Source organism: Podarcis vaucheri (genome assembly GCF_965113315.1).
Source record: "Podarcis vaucheri genome assembly, chromosome: 15".
Lineage (NCBI taxonomy): Eukaryota > Metazoa > Chordata > Lepidosauria > Squamata > Lacertidae > Podarcis > Podarcis vaucheri.
Genome location: NC_138753.1, coordinates 41,925,921 through 41,944,194, shown reverse-complemented (window position 1 = coordinate 41,944,194; position 18,274 = coordinate 41,925,921). Strand labels below are relative to the sequence as shown.

General features: G+C 43.8%; 1 protein-coding gene across 1 annotated transcript in view; it reads left to right on the top strand.

Moving 5' to 3' along the window:
• Positions 1–14,608: 14,608 nt before the first annotated feature.
• The window catches only part of LOC309519491 (claudin-34-like), a 78,609-nt gene continuing 74,943 nt past the window's right edge, over positions 14,609–18,274 (top strand). The window contains exons 1-2 of the mRNA XM_082200553.1: positions 14,609–15,327; positions 17,118–17,231. Coding sequence (XP_082056679.1) covers positions 15,271–15,327; positions 17,118–17,231 — 171 coding nt within the window. The 5' untranslated portion in view covers positions 14,609–15,270. The remainder of the gene's footprint in view (positions 15,328–17,117; positions 17,232–18,274) is intronic.

Here is an 18,274-nt window from a genome sequence, read left to right as displayed (position 1 = left end):
ATAGGTTTGCGATGAGATAACATTCTTTTTATTGCTAAAAGAGATATAGCATAACATAAATAACATAAATAACATAAATATATAAATATAAGTTTTATACTTTCCATTTATTCCCTCTATTTATAGTTAACTCTATGTTGTAAGCATCCCAGAAGCATTCAGTTAAAAAAACCCAAACAGAATATGCATAAGAAAATAAATTGCACAACCGCACAACCCCTTTTGTTCTAGGGACCCCCTCCATGCAGATAATTGGGCTCTTGTCTAGTCCACTCCTCCTCTCGATTCCTATGCTCCCCTCCCTTCCCTCTCCATTGGTAAAATGTCAGGCATGATCCCACCAAAGTTATGCATTCTACCCTTGAAAGAAAGTTGGTGCAACAGACCAATACAGCTACTGTTCAGGAAAGAATCCCTTCTGGCTTTAGTCCTCCTTCTCTCTCTCTCTCTCTCTCTCTCTCTCTCTCTCTCTCTCTCTCACACACACACACACACACGCACACACACACACACACACACACACACACACACAATGTGAAAAGCCTACCAAGTGGCTCTCAGACAGGACAAAAAGAAATAAAAGTCAATTTGTTCCTATCTGAGAAAACTCTGCTATGTTGGTGGGGAACTGAGGAGCGCTGCATATATGCACCTGCGTGAATCAGTTCTTCAACCGGTCTTTTTCCAGAGCAAGGGCTTTTTCCAGGTCTTTCTCTTCCAGCGTCTGATCTAGGAGACGACCTGGAAAGAGTGAAGCTGGTCGGAGCACCGTAGCAACTGCTTCTTGGAGTTCTGAGGCAGTTAGAATGCAGCTTCCTTTGAACGCTCAGAAGAACACAAATCATAACTCCAGGGTACTGGTCGTTTGGAACTGTTGGCAACTGCTTGGAGGCAGTTTGCATTTGAATACCAGTGTGATTCTGCAACTTTTAAAAGACACTTTTTTGTTAGATGTAAGCTTATGCAAAGATTGAATGCAAAAGGTGGAAATAAACACCCCAGCTGCCAGTTCCAAAGGAATGAGCAAGCAAGATTTGAAATAAACAAATACACAAATAACATTGGGTTTGAACACCACTTTGAATTACAGCAACTTTATTCAATAGTACTGGTGGATCTGACTAGTCCAGTATCCCTTTTCTAAAAATGAAAAGTTTTATAAAAACTCTATGGGGACAGACAAGTATTATCTCCATATTCGTCTGGCAGAGGTGTGGAGATGTCTGGTACTGTGAAATAATTCTTTGCTTAAGTTTGGGCCACTTTGTAAATTCATGATGAGGGGAATCTTCCCAGCTCATTGGTTGCTTTCCTGGTCACTCGAATATCCATTCTCCCTACAGTCACTGTGTTGCTCTCCAGGTAGATGACTCCTTTGAGATTCGGTGATGTTCATGTGCAATGGACTCAAAATATTTCTTTGTAGATTTACAGGTCTTCTACAGAGACTTTTTCTGAACATGCTCGTGGGGATTCCTTCCCTTATAAAACATGGGACTGAAAATATCCAGCAATCCCAATCTGAACCCCTGAATGGGAGACCGCCCTCAGTAGCGGAGCAAGCCAATCGGGCGCCTGGGGCGGTGTGCGTGCTCTGCGCCCAGGGGCAGGCACAGCCACCCGCAGGGATGGGGCCAGCTGCCTGCGGGGCGGGGGGCAGGACGCTCCATGGGGCCTCTGGGGAGTCTGTTTGCCTCCCCCACTCAGCCACCCTACAGCTGAGGGAGAGGCAGCGGGTAGACTGTTTGGGGCCTGTGGGTGCCCAAGCCACAGCATCTCTGTATAGATGACAATTTTGCCGTGTTGTAGCGGGAAATCTGCTCCTAAATACCTGTGGTCTTCTGTCAAAGTCATTCCTAGCTGTAAATCACTGTGGGAAAGCTGTAAGGGGCACAATTGTATTTACGGCAGCAATAAAAACTGGAACTCAGTTCCGGCTCCTCTCAGGTTGGCACTGTTGCCATTACGAGAGAACAAGGAAGACATTTGTGGTGAGTTCCAGCACCTCTTTTTCTAGAAAAATAGCACAGAGTTTCTACCTTGGGGCCCGCTCCACTGTCATGTTTGGTGTTCAGCAGCAGGAGTTTTTGAAGGAATCCTGTAAGCAGGGCCAGTTGGGGGGAGGGGTTGCAGGGGGCATTTGGCCTGGGGCAAAACCTCAAAGGGGGCCTCAGATTTAGTCACTTCTTAATATTTTTCGTATTTGATTCTTTTTTCAACTTGTTTCTACCTGCAGCAGACCAAAATGTGACACCCACTCCCAGCTTAGAGCTGCAAACTTAAGCAAATGAGAGATGTGATTTGGTAAAAGACATGGTTCTTTTTTTGTTCACAGATATTTCATCAGATTTAATTACATCTCACTTCTTTGGTGTGTGGCACTATTTTGTTTTGTGTTCCATCATTTTAAATTTTTTATTCTGCCTAAAGTTGTAAGTGGCCTAGGTCTCTCTGGACCACTGAAACCGGGTGTCCCTGATCATTGTTCTTGCTGGCCAGGGCTGGGAGCAGCACACAGGCACTCAAAGGCTTGGCCAGTATTCTCTGTAAAACAGACTGCAAACACACAGACACACACACACACACACACACACACATATGAAGCATGCCCCAGAACAATTTGCAGTGTTTCTGTAATGCAGAAAATTCGAAAAGTACCATAAACAGTAGAGTCTGCAGCAAAATAAGCACTTCAGCATAAGTTTGCGATGAGATAACATTTTTTTTATTGCTAAAAGCGATATAGCATAAAATAAATATCTACAGGTAAATATAACAGTTTTATACTTTTCATTTATTCCCCCTATTTATAGTTAACCCTATGTTGTAAGCATCCCAGGGTGGGATACAGAAACATTCAGTTAAAAGCAACAACAACAGAATATGCATAAGAAAACAAATATACACAATGTCCCCTGCTACAATTTTTAAAAAGCCAGTCACAGGACGGGAACCATTCCTTAGCCATATTGCTAGTGAGCCTGGCATGGTTTCCATTTTAATATGACTATGACATCTCCACTAGATTGTGGGTTTTTCTCCTTCACATTCAAGTGTCACAGAAGAGAAGCACTGTCTGTATTTCATGCTTAGCTTTGGGTTTTCAGTGTCTGTAACACTTTCTGGATCATTTACAAATTTTTGCTTGGAAGTGTTTATTTCACTCATTTTCCAAAAATATTTTTCACTCAGAACCAGAGTTCCGCTTAAAAGCTGCGAAGCTGCAGCAAGAAACCCAATATAGACGGCCATTCCAGCACGTTGTTCTGTGGGAATTGGAGGCACTCCCAAAACCTCCGGAAGCGGAATTCCTTCGTTTGTTAATACAGAATGAAGATTCCGTGCAATGGGAATCAGTACACAAGTACCCGCTGCCAACTCTATCCTTGCTCCGATTGGAAAGAAGGTATCAATGAAATTCTCAGCTTTTCCCGGCTCAAAGATGTTGCATAGAGCAAAGGCCATCCAAAGAACGGTCACCGCAGTGGCCACTGAGGCCATTGGCATCAAGTCCTGGGCCACGATGATTTCAAGTGGTAGGGACTCCTCCTCATTGAATGGTATGCATATCATGTTGGTTTTCTTCATAGTAACTCTTCTGACAGAGCAGGCACCCCAGATGCCAATGCCCACAATGCCCTGCTGGTTGCTGCCCATGATTTTGTCCACTTGCCACACTCTCCAGTCAAGGTTGGCAGATGTGGAGCAGATGCTCATTAGGCAGCCCAGGACAGCCAGGAGAAAGGCAGCCAGTTGCACGCAGGACACCCTGCACAGCAGGCGGACTGGGAAGGACCCATCATGCGCCTGGGGTGGAAGTTCCGCTTTAGTGCTGGGAAGGCTGGCGATAGAAGGCATGCTGGAGAAAAAGACAGACAAAAGATAACCGTTAGATACTTAGGCACAGTATCATATGGACACCTCCTAAAGTTTCAGTGATGTTTATGTGCTATGGACTCAAAATATTTCTTTGTAGATTTACAAGTCATCTACAGAGACTTTTTCTGAACATGCTTTTTTTTTAAAAAAAAAAATATTAACCGACCAATCACATCAAATCAAATCACATAACTTCCAAATTACAAAGCCGAATTTTAAATTTTTGTTGGGGGTACCCATATTTCAAGTTCCGAAGGGGATCCAATCATCTTCTTGCTGCTGCTTTAATATCCACAAATCTGTCCATATGATGCTCACAGTGCTATCCAGTCCTTTTTTTGTTGTTTTCCACATCTCTTCTCATTATTTTCATATCTTTTTCCTTTCTCTTTGTGACCTCTGATGGTCTCCACAAGCGGGTTTAGGCAAATTGTAATCCTGTGTGGATATTTTTTCATCCAAAAGCCATATCCTCCGTGTAGCATCGCTTCCATAAATAAAAACAGTCTTACCATCATTAATCTCTACAGATCTGTCGTCTCTCCAACCTCCGAGGAGGTTCCAAGAATGCAGTCTGATAACACATCTATTCCTCCTCCCGGTTGTAAATCCTTCGACAAAAAATCTGCCAAGATGGCGACGCTGTTTTTATTGCTCTGTTTTTGTTACTACACCATTCCAAAAGCCCTTGATCTTTACTCGATCTCCATAAAACATACTTTTGGTTAAAGTTCATATCAACACAGTCCTTAAACATCCTGCTTGGGTGAGTTAGCCGACGTTTCTTGACATGAGGAGGGATTCTTGGTTAATCACATAGAAGAAAAGAAAAAAAAAGTTTTTCCTCTCCATCCAGTCCCGCTGCCGACATACCCAGCCATTGATATATCTTCTTCGTAAAATATTCCTGTTGACCCAGCCCGTCGCTCTTCTTTCACAGAGGTCCCTTTAATTAGCAGTCTCCACTCCACTTCTTCACTTGAAATATGTGCATTTGCTTCTTTTCCAATTGTTTATTTCAATTTGCTGCAGCTAATTGCGCGATCAGAGACAGCGTCCAGGAGATCTGGGATCCACACGAGGGCATTCTGCCTAGTGCCCTCACCCCATTCTTTCGAATCCAGGGGTGATTGATGGGCACAGCAGGCAAGGGCAGTGTTCCCCATTCCCTTGGGCCAACAAGGGAGGCTGCATACTCCCATAACAGCCTCTTAATTACCTCGTGTGGCCCGGAGAGATGCTATTGTTGGTCATCTTACAATGCGCCCCTAGTGGCCCCCTGACTTTTTCTGAACATGCTTGTGTGGATTCCTTCCCTTCTAAAATGTGGGACTGAAAATATCCAGCAATCCCAATCTAAACCCTGAATGGGAGACCGCCTCAGCGGCGGAGCAAGCTGATTGGGCGCCTGGGGTGGCATGCATACCCTGCGCCCAGGGGTGGGCCAGCCGCCTGCAGGGGCGGGGTCACCTGCCTGTGGGGTTGGGTTGAGCCGGGGCAGGACGCTCCGCGGGACCTCTAAGGAATCTGCCTACCTCCTTCCACTCAGGCACCCTACAGTTGAGGGGGAGGCGGCAGGCGGATTGTTCGGGGCAGCGCAGAGTCTGCGGGCGCCCATGCCACTGAATCACTCCCAGAAAAGACGTGTGTTTCAGGTGCGCTGCAGAACCCTTGGTGAGTGCCACCCAACAATTTGTCACCCTCCTCAGTGGTGACACCCGTGGCGAACTGCCCCCCTTCTTTTGCCCCTGGCTCCCCCAATCCTACATCCCCAGCATGTTTGCACAGTGGTTTGGTCCTGTCCACAGAACGGAAGATGGCAGGATCTCCAAGGATTTGCTCTATTGGGTTCAGGGACCAGGCCTGTTGGCAGACCAAACTCTGCATTACAAATATGTTGGCAAACATGAGAAGAAGGCTGGCAACATTAACCCTGTCATGTGGGAATCCTTTGCAGATTCCTGGAGACAGACAAACAGATGGGCACAGCAGTTACCAGAGGAGGGGAGACTGCTGGAAGAAGTACAGAGAGAAGAAATGTCATGGTGTGCCTGTAGCGACAAACCCAGATGCCTTCGCCTGCCCTCTTTACAATAAAACATGTCTCTCCCATAACAGTCTCTAGAATCACAGCAGGCGCTGTAACTCTCCAATGGTTTGAATTTACCCCGGGAGGTGCATTCTTCCATTGTCTCCTGAGACAGTTGGGTGTCGACAACAAAGCAACTGAAAACAGAACAGCAGTTTTTGGAACCACTGGTAGACTAAAGGAGTCAGAATTATCAGTTAGCATACTTCCTAGTAGCTTGAAGCTGAAGACCAGCCCCCAAATACTTAAAAAAAACAGGGTGCAGCCCGCATCCTTGTGAATGTCTCCTGTGTGCTGTGCAAACTGTATAAACTGGTGAAATATTAATACATGACATGACTGAATGGCATACACAGAAAAAGCAGGAGAGGGGGCACCCCCCCCCACGTATAGTTAATGAACTCTGAATAAAAAAGGTTATTCCTGCTCTTAAGTCTCCACACAGGAAGTCAGCGGCACAAGCAGGGTCTGCTTCTAAAGTTGCTGCCATCTGTTATGATACAGTTCAACCCCCACCCCACCCCCACTTAAAATCTGGGGGGGGGGGAGTTCGGAAGAATCAATAGCACACAGCAGTTAGCTGATGGTGCGCTAGACACCATCTCCTTCCCTGTTTAATACCTGTAACTTCTTCAATGAGAGCCAGAACCTCCTTCCCGCTTTCCAAGATCTGTTTTGTCACATATAACCACAATTGGCCATCATTTTTTCTGGCTTGGGTGTCACGGTTCTTGGCTAACTTGATTGTAATGAATTTGCAGTCACATCTCTCTTCAATGGGTTCATTTCTTAGAAATTCATCTTTCTAATTTCCTCCATTCTGAAGCACCGCTGAGTTATGAAGAGTTTAAGTGTCCATCAATTAATGTCAAAACACAATGAAATACCCACCAAACTACATTTGACATCCACTAGAATACCAAATGAATTTACTAATGGCCTGCTCCTCTGCTATGAGAATCTTAGGAATTTGTGGAGATGGGGAAAGAGGCTCTTTTTACAAAATGTGAATTGGCCATTTATTAGGGCTCTTCAGTCCTTCTGAGAACTAGCATAATGATTTGTTTGGTCCATAGGACCAAAAGGGATTTTTGTTCTGGATTTCCTGGTGAGGTCTGTTGTGTTCTTAAGGAGCTAACCTAAGTAACCATCAAGTGTTTCTTATTTGGTGGTTAGTTTTTAACCTCTCATTGCTCCCAGAGCCTTGCTTGTGTGGTGGGCTTATTCTGTTTAATTGTTTTAAAATTTATATCCAAACTTTCTGGCATCCATGGAGTTGTATCGTGTTAAGTTCCACTCAGAATAGTCCCAATGAAATCAACTGAGATGGAACTACACTGAGTAGGATTTGCATTTAATACAAACCAAAGTCTTCAAGGCAGTTTACAAGCCAATCAGTAGTGAAATCCACATAAGTTTAAATTTAACAGTTTAAGAAAACAAACAGTCTGAAAGCAGACCACTTCATTAGCAAGAGCATTAAATAGGAACAAATATTGCATTGTCATTTGCCAAAAGTATAAAAAGGGATGAAGAATCATTTTCAGCCTGAAGGTCATAGTCTATTCTAGGCAGCCTTCAGAGACCATATTCCAGTAGCTGGAACTTCTGCCTTTGTAGGGTAGGCTAGATTCTCCGCAAACACACACACTCCATCTAGGGAAGCAAGAGGCATTATCAGAGTTCAAGGACACAGTCTGGTCCACTCAAGCACAGCTGAGAAAATGTGGTCTGAGAAGAATATGGAGGGTCACTTGAAGACACTTGAAGATAGAGCCTGTATGCAAGTATTTATATGCTAATGCAAGAAGCCTTTGAGCCAAGATGGGTGAACAGGAGTGCTTGGTTTTTAGAAAATAGCCTTTATATAGTGGGCATAACAGAAACCTGGTGGAACAGAGAACCAATAAAAGGTAAAAAGGTAAAGGACCCCTGGATGGTTAAGTCCAGTCGAGTACAACTATGGGGTGTGGTGCTCATCACCACTTTCAGGCCAAGAGAGCCAGCTTTCTTGGTCCTGTGGCCAGCAGGACTAAACCACTTCTGGTGCAGCCGAACACTGTGATGGAAACCAGAGCGCATAGAAAAGCCTCTTACCTTCCTGCCACAGCTGTACCTATTTATCTTCTTGTGCTGCTGTTCTCATTGGGGGGCAGTATTTCAATTTGAGCAGGAAAATGAGAGTACCCCTAAACATTTTTAAAAGAAAAAAGCACTGCCTGGTTGTAATAACAGGTGACTTCAGCTACACTCAACATAGTGTGCATAAACACACTAGGGGAAAGGGTACATATACATATAAATAGATGCATTAATAAAAACAGCATTCAAAAATGCATTATATTAAGGAATTTTTTTGCAAAAATTGTGTATGTATGACAAAAAATTGTGCATTAGGACAGTAAAATGCTGAAGGATTTTTTAAACAAAAAACATAAATTGCTACAAAAATGTGGAGAATTTAAGATTTGGAAAAAAATTAAAAACAGAGGAACTGAAATTAATAATAATAATAATAATAAATTTTATTTATATCCCGCCCTCCCCAGCCGAAGCCGGGCTCAGGGCGGCTAACAACAATAAAAATAGTTCAACATTCTAAAACATTCATTATAACATTAATTAAATCAAATTAAAATCAAATTAATGGCAACCATCAAGCAAATTTTTGTGCAGATTGCCAGAGGAGGGGGTCAGGCTGCGCCCTGACAAAAGGCCTGGTGGAACAGCTCTGTCTTGCAGGCCCTGCGGAAGGATGCCAGGTCCTGCAGGGCTCTAGTCTCTTGTGACAGAGCGTTCCACCAGATTGGAGCCGCGGCCGAGAAGGCCCTGGCTCTAGTTGAGGCCAGCCTAACCTAGATATCTACTCAGAAATAAATCTTATGGGATTCAATAAGACTTACTCCCAGGCAAGTGGTGTTAAAACTGCAATATTCACCCAAGCCTTGGTAATTGTTGTCATTCATGTATAAATCATTCACCTGGAATGGTCAGGTGAATGACTACATTTTCTTTGTGAGTATAAGAAATACTGTATATTCTACTAGCTAGAGAGCTAAAAATAAAAATGACAATTTAAATAACCCAAATATTTTCTGGAACATAAAGAAACATTTTCAATAATGCCATACTTCCCTTTGTTACGCAAGTATCCATATTTCATTTCTTGTTTGTCCCCGCTAGATGGCACTTACATACCACAACAGCCCAAATGGGTGATGTGAGCGGTCAGCAGGGGACAGCAGCAGGACATAAATCTAAGTGAAATGCTGGGAAAATGTTCTGACTAACTTTATGAAGGAAGGAGAATGGAAGCTTGCCATTATTACAGTGCCTCTGGAACAGAAAGATGGTTTTAAGGCAAGGCGGGGGGGGGGGGGGAACGACGGACCCTGCTCTTATATATGTCACAAAATGAGCATCTTTCTCTTCACCTCAAATAATTGTTTCATGATGTCTCTCAGAACCTGCATTGGTAAAATAGGGGACAATTCAGGACAAAATGCACCGAGGAATAAGGGGCCCAAAATGGGCCATAAACTTAACTATAAAAAAGTAAATGAAGCTGTGCTTTATGAGAGCAGTGAGTCATATGTGGACCTTGGGAAAGATGGAGCTTTCATCAGAGTTGTCTGTTCAGTACAGCTTGGTAGAGATTGGGTTGGCTTTCCGAAGGAGCAGGCATGATCTGAAAGCAAATCTGAAATGGAAATTCAAATGAGCCTAAAACCTGGATAGCATAGAATGAGGGCTCCCTGTGGATATTCCTACAATTTGTATCTAAATCTGAGTGCACCTAAATCTGAGTTATGGGGGACCACCACTGCTAACATCTCAGCAAAGGAACATTGATATAAGGAATCAGGCAGTCTTTCATTTCATTGACGAGGATGGAGGCTAGTGAGGGGGCTAGCTCCAACTGGAGCACAGGGGGACAGGATCAGTCTATTTCCAGTCTGTCTCACTTTCACATGTGTTCAACCATCAGTCCATTCTGCCCTGTTTTTGTGTATGAATTTTTCAAAATGCCTTCTGTTGTTTTTGTACTGTTTTAAAAACTGTTTTATCATATACATTGAAATACATAAGAATATCAAAACAGAGAGAAGGTTGCATTTCAGCTGCGTGCATTTTCTACTAGTTGTTTTTAAGTACTGCTTTTAACTATTTTGTAGCTGCTTTTAACAATGAAAATTCTGAGGTTTTCTGTCTCTGTCTCACACACAACTGTTGCAGCCTTTATCTTTCAAAGGCAGCACGATCTAAATTAAATAACATCTAAGGCAATAGAAAACACTCAGGTGTAATAGTCAATTTTGATTACTTTGGGCTCTGACTCAAAAGCATAGCGCCTTTCATACTTGTTTCTCCACACACATTCACTCTATATATGGAGGAGGGAGTAGAGATGAGTCATTGGCCCCACCAACCATCCTCTAGTGTGGAGAAAGAAGTCTGAAAAGAGGCACTCATATGCTTATGCTGTCGGCATGCGCGTGTCTGATGTGACTGGGAAGCTCTGCTGGGCAGGGCTGTCAACTGGGCAGAGCATGTCTATGCTCACATGACTCTGTGTGCATGTGCCCTCATGCAGACTTTCCTCTCTGCTTCAAAAGGCCTACTCATTCCCACCACATATGATAAAAAGTGCCTTCTTTTTCCTTGCATTTTCAACATATATTTGAACTGGTCTTATACATTCTTGTTATCTGTGCTGGTGTTATGTACCATCTATGCATCATTTTCATATAGTTCTCTTTCAGTAAAGAACATTTTAAATTTTAAATTAAATTAAATTTTAAATTAAAATGTAAATTTTAAATTAGTTTTCCACAATCTTTCCCAAACTTCAAACATTACATTGTGACCTGTGTCTTGTGCCCATTTAATCATGACTGATTTCACCTCTTCAACTTTTGTTTCCCATTCTAGCAGAATACTTCAGCAACTTTACCTTCCCTTCCGCTTTCTTTTGAAACCTAGATGTCGTGTAACTGAACCCTTTCTTATTGTCTTCTTTGTATATCTCATGTAATTGCCAATAGTGTAACCAACTCTGAAAGTGGTCTTTTATTTCCTCATAATCTCTTAATTTCCATTTTCCTTCATAGTCTTTTAACAAATCCACATATGTAAGCCATTTTACTTTTTTACCAAGTGGGAGAAAATACGATTGTTGAAATAATTTGTTATGTTAAAATTGTTAATAAAAATTATTATATATAAAAAAGGCCTACTCATTAAGCATCCATTTCGTTGCTATCATGCCGTCTCAGGAAGGAGATGCTGTGGGGCAGATCGTAATGGGTAGCTGGATGTGTATGACGCATGCCTTGTCCGGCACCTGCTAAGGTAGCCTTCTGGTTCCATATATTATAGAGGAGGATGCTCGGATGCCAGTGCTGAAGCAAGATTCAGCTGCCAGCATGCCTGGTTTCCGTGTTCAGAACTTGGTTGGGATTCCCATCTTGTCCTTTGCCACAGGCAGCAAAATGGCTTGGGCCCACCCTGAATGTCAGGTGCTGCAGCCAATGGTGTGTTTGGAGTGTGGGTGGGCACAACCCTGCTCCATGGTTCGAGTGAATCCATGGATGAGGGATATTTGAAAGGGGTTTATGATAAATCCTAAGGCTCAGCAGGGAGGTGGAACCAATCTGTTTGTTTGTTTATCCTATTTATGTACCAAATAAATATAAGTTCTCTGGGGGGCTTCCAATAAAAACTTAAACAACTAAATACAATACAAATCCATTGAAACTGATACAGCACAAAGTCTAATCCAGCAGAAAGCAGGCATCAGAAAATGAAGACAGGAGAGCGGAATTAAATGCAGCACCAACAGGAAGAATATAAGTGAAATCAAGGAAAGGCTTGAAGACTGAAAATGAAATTCTGCCGTTCGCAGCAGTGGGGTATGGAAGGAGCAGGCCCCCAAAAGAAGTGCCCCCCCCAGGTAGCAAAACATTTGGGACATAGTGCTGTCAAGGCCTGGTGCCGAAAGGGCTAAGGAGGTTGGAGATGACTGCGCCTTGCAATTTCCCCCCTCCTTATCTTGCATAAAGTTTTTCCTAGTTCCTGCCCACTTTTTTTTAAAGCGTGTAACTAGACCCATGATCACCAGGGATGCACTGGCGGAGGAGGGCGGGTGCAGGGGGTGCGGTGCGCACCGGGTGTCAGCTGTGAGGCCAGGTGACATCGCTGCGTCGCCACCACCCTGCTTGCTGAGTGGGCAGTGGGCCGCTAGGGACGATGCTGCTGCGGGCAGCTAGCAGTGCCCCCCCCCATGCTCGCCACACAGATGGCAAGAAGCTAAGGACACTCGCTGCACGGGCAGCTAGCCCTGCTCCTGTGGGATGGCTAGCCCTGCCCCCACACCACTCTGGGTGCCCGGGCAGGTAACTCTACCCCTGCAGGGATGTAGCAGCAGTGATTGATTATAAAAACTTCACCTCTGTCCCTCAACCCCTCTTTTCCTACTTTCTCTTTGAGACTGTGTAAAATGCCAGTTGGGGTGAGCACTTGTGGGGGGGGGGCAGGCAGGTGTCAGTTGATTTATGACTGTTTAGTTACTTAATAGGTTTTTTTTAAAGAAGTCTGTGGGGGTTCTGACTTGCTCCAGTAACCCTTATCCTAGTAGTTCTTTGATTTTGTTTCATGTTTGTCTGGGGACTCAGCTGTACAGCTCAAAATAAAACGTTTTGAGTCTGTTGTAAGGTGCAGTATACAAATGTGACACTAGATGGCGACAGTGAGCTATGGCAATTTCAACGTTTGTTTGTTTGTTTGTTTTTTATGTGTGTGTAGATTCCACCTGAGTCATGGGACCCTTTATAGTAAATGTGACTTTGTTGTTGTTTAGTCGTTTAGTCACGTCCGACTCTTCCTGACCCCCTGGACCAGAGCACGCCAGGCACTCCTGTCTTCCACTGCCTCGCGCAGTGTGGTCAGACTCATGTCTGTAGCTTCGAAAACACTGTCCAACCATCTCGTCCTCTGTCGTCCCCTTCTTCTTGTGCCCTCCATTTCCCCCAACATCAGGGTCTTTTCCAGGTAGTCTTCTCTTCTCATGAGGTGGCCAAAGTCTTGGAGCCTCAACTTCACGATCTGTCCTTCCAGTGAGCACTCAGGGCTGATTTCCTTAAGAATGGATAGGTTTGATCTTCTTGTAGTCCATGGGACTCTCAAGAGTCTCCTCCAGCACCAGAATTCAAAAGCATCAATTCTTTGGCGATCAGCCTTCTTTATGGTCCAGCTCTCATGCCATACATCACTACTGGGAAAACCATAGCATTAACTATACGGACCTTTGCTGGCAAGGTGATGTCTCTGCTTGTGACTAGTCCAAATAAAGTTCTATGTGTTTTTTAGTTTCTTGTATGGTTTCTTGAGTGCAAGTCCAGCTTCTAAATCCTTGTGCCCAGACCAGTGGCCAGTTGGTAGATCTGTTTGGACTGGGCTAGTCGATAAGAAAGCTTGTTTAATTGACTTACCTTTTATACCCTTATCTTGACAAGTTCTACTTGAGAAATTGACACATAACTTTAAGGTGAAAGGGGGCCAGAGTAGAATGATTTGTGTTTTGCAGTATAGAATGGCTTTACTGTTTTTACAAACCTGATATTTCTTCACCTGTGTGTTTTATACACAGGGAAAGAAAAATATTAAAGTTGAATATGATGCTCTTAGTATGCATAGTCCACAGCAGTTCACCTGTAACATCTTCTTTAATTTTGTAACCATTTATGTTCTTTATAATTTATATTTTCCTGTATGCTTGTCTTATTTCTAGTGTTTCTGCAAATAGATTTTTGTTATATGTGTGAAACTCAATCAAATGTATTTTAAAAATGAGGGGCCTGCTGGGACGGGTAGAACCTCCATGTTAGCAGGCAGGTCATAGTTTCTTACTGTTACGTACTGAGTTGAATAGGATCCAAACTGAAGCAGTCTGATTGGTCCTAGAACAATAGGATCCAAATTGCAGCAGTCTGATTGGTCCTAGAACAATTCAGCAGTATGATTGGTTGGCAGGAACCACCCAATCATGCTCCAGATATAAGTGAATCCACAACCTGATTGGCTTACAGTAGAATTCCAGAATTAGCCAATCATGTGCAGCCCATTGTGTAAATAATGTATATAAAGCAGATACTTTGAGGGGACTTTCATTCCTCCTCACCACTATGAGTTGAATAAAGAGCATGAAATCCACTCTCGACTCTGAGTATATATCACTTACTGAGAGGTAGTGTGGGAGAAGCAAGCAGGGAGAGACAGCAGGGGGAAGGCACAGTGCAAATATACCAACAGGAGCACCGGAATGGTTCTGCCAATGTGTTTGCACTGCACCAACCTCCTCTCCCTTTCTCCTCTCCCTCCCTGCAAGCAGCAGTGGCCCACTTACCAGAAAGATAACATAGCAGTCAGAGGCAGTAATGGTTCTGAATACCAGTTGCTAGAAACCACAGGATGGGAGAGCGTTTTTGAGCTTGGTTCATGTTTGAGGGTTTCCACAATGTGGCATCAGGTTGTCCAATGTGAGAACAGGATGCTGGGCGAGGTGGGACCCTGGCGTGATCTTGAAGACTCTTCTGATGTTTTGGTTCTGCCTTCAACAATTTTTGAATAATGTTAAAGAGCATTAAATCTGGATCCACAGCTGCACCCAAAATTCTCCTTCATATTTGCAAATGAAATTGGGAAAGGGGGAAATTCCATTTGATATTCTCCAGGTGGGTTGCTAAAATTCTCCCATAGTTCAGTAGGAACTCAAAAATGAAAAATTGGCATTCCTATGTAAGGGGGAGTGGCTGCATCCATTCTGGTCTCTTTGCCTATGGATATACACACTGGGTTTAAAAAATCCCATGGAAATAAGCCCCTGCCAGGCAGCTTTGAAATAGTGATCAAATAGATGATCAAAGGTTGGAATGGTCTCTTCTTAAAAGCAGTCAAGCAGCCCTTTGAAATGTATGTAAAATGTTGTACTACAGTAGGGGTTCCACCACCCTTATTCCTAGGAAGAGGCCTCTAAAAGTTCATTTGAAGTAGCTAATTCAAACAGTCCATAGAATAATTTATCAAAGAATACCTGGATATCATAAAAATAAGAAATCATTTCACTGTCAGTTTTAAGAAGGCAGTAGAAACATAGGAATCTGCACTAAACTAGAACCCTATTGCCCAAACTCTGCAGCAGCACTTTCAAGGGCTTCAGACAGGATATTCCAGCCCTGACTGGACATGTTGAGGATTGAACCTTGGGCATTCCGCTTGCAAATCAGAAGCTCTGCAATCAAACAATGTGGCACTTCTGCACTGGGAATGTTTTGGAACAATGCTGCACAACAGAGAACGTGGTGTCCTTGTGATATATGATTCTATTTACTATCCTCTGTGTCTCTCTGTTCTAGCCTGGTATCCCCAGCTCACATGGAGTTCTGCCCCTCCTTCTCCTTCTTGGTGCCAACCGACTCCAAGGACATCCCCCTAGTCTACGTCATTCAGACTTGAAATCCTAAACCTGGCCTTTGCCTTTGCCCACTGGTGCCCCACAAAGAAGAAGCCCCACTCCACCTTGCCTGGCAGTCTTGTCGTCTGATGGTTTCCATCACTGCCCTTTGTCCCCTGCAAATGGCCCATTCAGCTAGCTCTGTTGAGCTGGCTTGGCTCATTAGCATAACTGAACGGAGGGTAGGGATGGAGGTTCTGTGCTTGGTAAAGTTTAGGGAAACCTTGATTAATTCAAACTTTTACTAAATCATAATACATTAATGGGGAATCTAGACACCCACCCAACTCATAGGTAAAGGGATCCTTCACCATTAGGTCCAGTCGCGAACGACTCTGGGGTTCATCTCGCTTTACTGGCCGAGGGAGCTGGCGTACAGCTTCCGGGTCATGTGGCCAGCATGACTAAGCTGCTTCTGGCGAACCAGAGCAACTCACGGAGTAGTACCTATTTATCTACTTGCACTTTGACTGCTAGGTTGGCAGGAGCAGGGACCGAGCAACGGGAACTCACCCCGTCATGGGGATTCAAACCGCGACCTTCTGATCGGCAAGTCCTAGGCTCTCTGGTTTAACCCACAACGCCACCTGCCCACCCAAGTCATAGCAACGTGTTAATCAGTCAGTGCATTTCTCAAGAAACTCTCCTGACTTTAGCATGGCACTTTATAAATATAGTACTGCTACTGTGCATTCCACAGGGAATTAAAGAAGAGAGCATCAATGCTGTATCAAATGAAGGGTCTAACCTAGAGATATGCTACCAGTGGCCTTTCAGATATTGTTGTCTGACAACTCCCACCATCTCTGATTTTTGGCAATGCCATCTGGAGCTACTGGGAGCTCTGAAAGGCCACTGGTTAAATCTAACTCATTATTAGCAACTGCTCAAACAGAGGTTGCCCAACACAGGAATAACCAATCTGGAGTCACAATTCAGGACTGGATGATCACCAATATGGCACACTGCACTTGGGGGGGGGGGGACCCCTCAATGTCAGATTTGTAAGAGGACTGGTGAGCCACAATTATTTTATATACACCTTAAATCTGGTAAGAACATGCTCTCATGTGGCTAGTGTATCATCTCAGGCAGAATGCATTTAGTGCAAATGTATCTTGATTTCTGACTGTTGCCACATTCCAGAAACTCCACGATTGATCTTTCAATTTTTAAACAACTGTTTCGTCAAAAGGATGAGAGAGATTATCCTTAGTACTGACATCAGGTTTCTAGTGTCCCAGGGTTTATTTAAGAAAGATATTTATAAACACCTGAATGGCTCCAATTTTATGATCACAGAATAAAACCAAATGTAACTGTGTAATGCAATGCTTTTCATTCTCCTGCCCAACTACCCTTTAATGTGAATTTGTTAGGCTACGACAGCAAAATACACCTATTGAAAAGTGCTCACTTGGGGGGGGGACACATTGGGAGCTAGAACCATGAAAAAATAGAGAAATAAAAGCTGCCATCACAAAGGGCCCATCCACGCTTTCCTTCACTTTGGTCTGGGTGTTCCCACTTGTGATTTTTGCCTTGGATTTTGCTTAGGGAAAGACCTCTGAAGCCCTGTTTTCCCATTCATTCTTCCTCTAATCAATAGTCTGCTTTTTGTGTTGTCTCTACCTTCAGCTCCACTCTCTCATTGCAGAGAGTCAGAGAATCAGAAAACCAGAGAATCAGGCAATCATTCGGCATATACAGAAGGATCCAGGACCCTTGCAATACACACATTTTGACCACACAGTATATCTTTTGATCACAATTTTTACATGACTGACAGCTAAACCAGGAAAAGTAAACTGAAAGTAAAACTGGAAGTGTGCTGCCCTACCTCTCCCACTGCTCTCCAAGTTCCGTGCAAAATATCCCTGCATGTGGGAGCACACGTAAGGCCAATGTGCTTTGCTCCCTGTTTTTGGGGTGCCTTCTTTTGTTTGCATGTGTCACCATTTTTATGTGGCTGCATTTATTATCACTGTGGGGTTCAAAATCCAGAAGTGGCTCATGCCTCCAAAGGTCCTGAAAGTGTCTGGAATGGAGATGCCAGACTGAATGGAGAAGACTCACACCAACTGCACTTCTTCAAGCCAAGAGTTGAACAGTTGACTTGGAGCTCATCATGTAACTCATCATAACAACATGGACCAGATGAAGACAACTTCATCTATGCCTGGTGTTATGAGTTTTGGGAACATAGACTGTATGCCAAGACCCTTCTAATCCCTGGATGAAGCAGCTGTTAAAATATAGCTTCCTGATGAGGTGACTGCCTGGATGATGGGCCATTGAAGGGAACAAAGGAAGTGGATCTGTGTGAGGTGGCAAATGTGTGCTCCTCCCCCTCAACTGGCTGGTATATAAGACAAAGGTGAGAGTTGAGAGTTCAGTGATGTGAGCCAGAGGAAAAAGCAGCAAAAGGGGGGCGGAGAGAGAGAGAGAGAGAAAGAAAGCACCATGCCTAAGGCTATGGCTATAGGAGAAACAAGACCTTATTGGGGTGTTAATGCTTTGAACCCCTCCATCGTAGGCTCAGGTTGTATGTATAGTGGTACCTCAGGTTAAGAACTTAATTCGTTCCGGAGGTCCGTTCTTAACCTGAAGCTGTTCTTAACCTGAAGCACCACTTTAGCTAATGGGGCCTCCGGAGCACAATTTCTGTTCTCATCCTGAAGCAAAGTTCTTAACCCAAGGTACTATTTCTGGGTTAGCGGAGTCTGTAACCTGAAGCGTCTGTTACCTGAAGGGTATGTAACCCGAGGTACCACTGTAAGTGTAAATAAACCATA